Here is a 5,329-nt window from a genome sequence, read left to right on the forward strand (position 1 = left end):
CCCTGATAGCTAATGATGTTGAGCATCTTTTTATGTACTTTCTGGTCATTTACATATCTTTTTGGAAGAGATGTCTACTCAAGTCTTTGCCCATTTTTTTGGAGGTACCAGGACCTGGGATTGAACCTGGAACTTCGTATGTGAGAGGCCACACTCAAACACTGTGCTACACCAGTTCCCCTGCCTGTTATTAGTAGAGTGTTTATCTTTTTGTCGTTACTCTGAAGGATTTCTTTATTCTGGATAGTAAATCTTTTTAGACATGTGGTTTCCAAATTTTCTTCCTTTGAGTAGGTTTTTTACTTTCATGATAAAGTCCTTTAACTAACAAAATATTTGTTTTGATGAGGTCCCTTTTGTCTATTTCTTCTTCTGTTGTATGTGCTTCGGGTATAAACTCTAAGAAACCATTACCTAACACAAGATCCTGAAGATGCTTGCCCATGTCTTCTTCTAGAAGTTTGTTAGTTCTGGCTCTTATATATAGTTCTTTGATCCATTTCGAGTTAATTTTTGTATGGGTGTAAAGTAGTGGTCCCCCTTTTTTAGCAAATGGAGAACCAGTTTCCCCAGCAGTGTTTATTGAAAAAGACTATTCTTTCTCAATTGAGTAGTCTTTATCACCCTATCAAAAATCTGTTGGTCATAAATGTGAGGGTTGATTTCTGATGTCTCAGTTCATTCCATTGGTCTAAATGTCTATCCTTGTGCCAGTACCATGCTGTTTTGATTACTGTGACGTTGTAATAAGTTTTTTTAGGAGGTTCAGGGAAATGAACACAGGACCTTGAACATGGGAAGGAGGAGTTCAACCAATGAGCTACATTCTCTCTCCAATGAGAGTTTGTTTTTTCATTTGTTTTGTTTTTAGGAGGTACTGTTATCAAACCCAGGACCTCATACATGGGAAGCAGGTGCTCAAACACTTGAGCTACATCCATTCCTGTATATGTTTTAAGATCAGGAAGTATGAGTACTCCACTTTATTCTTCCTTTTCAAGATAGCTTTAGCTATTTGGGGCCCCTTACCTTCCCATATAAATTTGATGTTAGACTTCCATTTCTGCAAAGAAGGTTTTTGCCATTTTGACTGGGATTGCATTGAGTCTATAAATTGTATTGGGTAGTATTAATATCTTAACAATATTTATCCTTCCAATCCATGAACACGGAATAGCCTTCTATTTATTTAAGTCTTCTTTGATTTCTTTTAGCAATGTTTTGTAGGTTTCTGTGCACAACTCCTTACATCCTTGGTTAAATTTATCCCTAGATATTTGATTCTTTTAGTTGCTATTGTGGATAGAATTATTTTATCTTGATTATTTTTTTCTGTGTGTTCTCTGCATGTGCATATAAACACTACTAATTTTAGAGTGCTAATCTTGTACCCTAACACTTTGCTGAACTCATTTATTAGTTCTACGAGGTTTATTGTGGATTTTTCAGAATTTTCTGTATATAGAATCATGACATCTGCAAATAGGGAGTTTTAATTCTTCCTTTCCAATTTGGATTCCTTTCATTTTTTTTTCTTGCCTAATTCCTCTGGAAAGAATTTCCATTATGATGCTGAACAAAAGTCATTTATTAACGTTCATTTAAACCAAAATTTTAATAGCTTAATTTCCCCAAAATAATTTGGTCACTCTTTGTTCACAATCAAATTCTATTATACATTTCAAAGTAAATTTTCACAAAAAAATTAAAAATATAACAACACACTAAACATTTACACACTATTTATAAACCTGATTCATTAAATTCTCTTAAATTTTTAAACCACAATCCCAAATTTAAAGTACCTGATTTCCAAAGCCCTTAAAATGCATTCATAAGTAAACCACTCTTAAATCTATTAAATCAAATATATACATTTAGCACATAAAACACTCTCCTGCATTTCAGTAAAGTCAAATAAAACATAAATTTAGTTAATTCAATTTAAACAAGCACCATGTTTTAAATCAAATTAAGAAGAGACTCTTAAATGCATCATGCACCCTAAATAGTATAAATTTTCAGTATGTATGCTTTTAAATATGTATTCAAATCATTAAACAGCATAATTGTTATAAAAACTTGAATTATTAGTATGGCATTGCAAAGAAAATAATCGTTTGAAAAGAATCACCCAAAGGCCTCTGTGGCAAATGAATTTACTAATCTGTGGTTGTCAGCGGTTCAAGATCAGGATTGTAGATTCAGAGTATGGGTCAAAAGTTCAAGACTGAAAGTAGGGAAGATAAGTGCTCCTCATTGGAGGATCTAGTCTACTTTCACATGTTAATAACCCAGCTCAGGTTCTACTGCCGTGAAAACAAGGTACCACAAGATTTCAGCTGGTATAACATTTCATAATTCAGTGCATCACTGTTATCCAATTTTTACCAAAATCATTTTCAAATTTTTATCATCTGATTTTTGGAAATGGAATTCTGAGGTCACCCATCAGGGTGGGAACTATCTTCTTCATAGCCTGATTTACTTTGAAGAGACTGTATCATCTTTAATGCTTTTATTCCCCTATTCAACAACTATTAGTTGAAGGCCTATGTCCTGGTCAATGGAACAAATGGACAAAAATGACCACCTTCATTGTCCTTGTGGACACACCATAAAAAAATTAATATGTCATGTGTTTATTGAAAGTTAGAAGGTAATAAGTTCTATGAGAAAAAATTAATCAGAAAGGGAATTAAGGAGTAAGATGGTTAGGGAAGGCTTCAGTAACAGGACACTTCTGAGGCAAGGATGTTGGAAACTGAGGCACAGTGGCCTCACAAGGAAAGACGTGCTGTCTCCATGCTAGTGCTGTCTCCATGGCTATGCTTGCACCCTAAGGAATGCGGTAATTAAGAGTTCCCGGCAAATGGGATGAAGCTGTTAAAGGCTGAAAGAAAAGATGAACACATACCTTTTGTAGTAAATAGAACACATAGACTTTGTACCTTGAGATAAGAATTTTTTTTAATTCCTTAGACTTTGAGTAATGCTGATAGTTAACTGCATGTTGCTGCTTGTTGTCATGTAGGCTATGTGTTCCTGCTTGTTGTCACATAGACTGGGGTATATTGAGAGCCCCTTGTAAACAATAAAGTTGTCTGATGAGTCTCTACTCGCAGATCCCCTGATCCCAGCTCTCTGGTTCTTCTTTTCTTTTTCTTTCTTTCTTTCTCTTTCTTCCACTCTCCCTTTTCTCTTTCTTTCATTCCCAATACCTTTCGGGTCCAAATCTCCAACTGTGCCTGTCTTTGGTTGCCCTCCCAAGGAGATGAGCAAAACGGAGCAAGAGTGTTCTCCACTAAAGGAAGAGTTAGTGCAAAGGTCCTGAATCATGCCTGGCATGTCCAAAAAGAGCAATGAGGAAAGTGTAGATAAGGCAGAGTAAGTAGGGTGAGATTATTAGAAAAGAGGACAGAAGGGTAAAAGAAAATAACAAAGTAATAGAGTAGGGATTTAAGGATATTGTGAAGGTTTGGGGTTTTCCTTTTGAGTTAAGAGAATCACTCTTTCTGTTCTGCTGATTATAAGGAAACAGGATACCAGTTAAGAGCAATTGCAGTAATTCGAGCAAGAGGTGATGGTGTCTTAGATAGGGTGGGAAGTCAGTGTACATTTTAAAGATAGCATGAACATGATTTGCTGACAGATTGGTTGAGGGATGAAAAAAAATGCCAAAATAGCTAGAAAATGTTTTGTTTATACAATCAAACAACTAAAAGGATTGAATTTCCAATATCCGAGTTAGGACATATTTCTTATCTGATTGATAACTAATACTCATTCATTGACATCAGCCAACTTGACAGACACTAGGGCATAAATATTCTCCTATTAGGAGGAAGAAAATCAATAGGAAAGATGGATGGACATTTTTTAAATGATAAAATATAGTGCCATTAATTCAACTAAAAAAATACCAATGAAATTCAGGGGTGTAAAGAAGAGGAAGGAAAGGGAAAGAGCTCTAAGCTGAGTTCTGAACGACTGAAGGATATTCCTAAAACAAAATATACAATATGGAAAGGGATAGACATTTGCAATAAAATGGTGTGTTTGTAGAACTGCAAGTTGTTTAGAATAGCTAAAGGGTAAAATGAGAGCAAGGTAGCATGATGTTTGTCATAGAGGGCATTTGGTAGGCTAAGGAATTTAAACATTATCCTAAGTGAGAAAGGGCACCCTTAAAGTGTTTTAAGCATGAAAAAGATGTGATGAAATCAATGTGGGATTTGGGAAACAGTCTGCCAATCAGACATGGTGGCTCTTCAGTTGTAGAATACCTTAAAGACTGCCTCTCTGACTAGAGTGTTAACAATCTTGTTTCTCTTCTTCTTTGTTGTCATATGAAAAACACACCAGGGAAATGACATTGAGGAAGAATCACACCACAGTGACAAGATTCATCCTGCTGGGCCTCACAGACCAAGCAGACAGAAAGTAACTCCTCTTTGCCATCTTCCTGCTGATCTACTCCATGACCGTGGTGGGAAACCTAGGCATGATAGACCTGATCCACACCAGCTCTGCCCTCCATACTCCCATGTACTTCCTCCTGAGTGCACTCTCCTTCACTGACATTTGCAATTCCTCTGTGTTCACCCCCCGGCTCCTGATCAGCTTTCTCTCCACTGACAAGTCCATCTCCTTTGCAGGCTGTGTGGCCCAGATGGCCCTCATGTGTATCCATGGCACAGGGGAGTGTCTGCTCCTGGCCATCATGGCCTATGACGGATATGTGGCCATCTGCCACCCTCTTCTCTACCATATCATCATGTCCAAGCGCTTGTGTGTCCAACTGGTTGTGGTCACCTATGCTGCAGGTGTGCTCATTTCAGCCGTACAGACAGGGAATGGCTTCAATTTGCCCTTCTGTGGCCCCAACACCATTGATCACTATTTCTGTGATATCCCTCCTGTGCTCCAGTTGGCCTGCTCAGACACCACCATGACCAATGTCATCCTGCTCTTCTTTACTGCCTTGGTCACTGTCCCCACGGTCTTAGTCATCTTGGTCTCTTATGCCTACATCCTGGTCACGATCTGCAGGATGAGGTCCCTAGAGGCCCAACGCAAGGCCTTCTCTACCTGTGCCTCCCACCTCACTGCCCTCTTTCTCTTCTATGGATCTGTATTCCTTGTGTATGTCCAACCCAGCCCTGAAAGTGCCTCAGCCTATAACAAGATCCTCTCTGTGTTCTACACCATCATGATCCCCATGTTGAACCCCCTGGTCTATAGCCTAAGAAATAAAGATGTCAAGGTTGCCATACAAATTAGGGTTCTTAACCTAAGCAGAAAAGGAATTTTTTCAAAAGTTATGTGA

General features: G+C 37.9%; 1 protein-coding gene across 1 annotated transcript; it reads left to right on the forward strand.

The window, feature by feature from the left end:
- Window positions 1-4,480: 4,480 nt before the first annotated feature.
- Window positions 4,481-5,329, forward strand: LOC101434539 (olfactory receptor 5G25-like). The gene has a single exon (XM_012530056.2). It carries the CDS (start codon window positions 4,481-4,483, stop codon window positions 5,327-5,329), a length of 849 nt encoding a protein of 282 aa, XP_012385510.2.

Source organism: Dasypus novemcinctus, chromosome 10, assembly GCF_030445035.2.
Source record: "Dasypus novemcinctus isolate mDasNov1 chromosome 10, mDasNov1.1.hap2, whole genome shotgun sequence".
In the NCBI taxonomy this organism is placed as follows: Eukaryota; Metazoa; Chordata; class Mammalia; order Cingulata; family Dasypodidae; genus Dasypus; species Dasypus novemcinctus.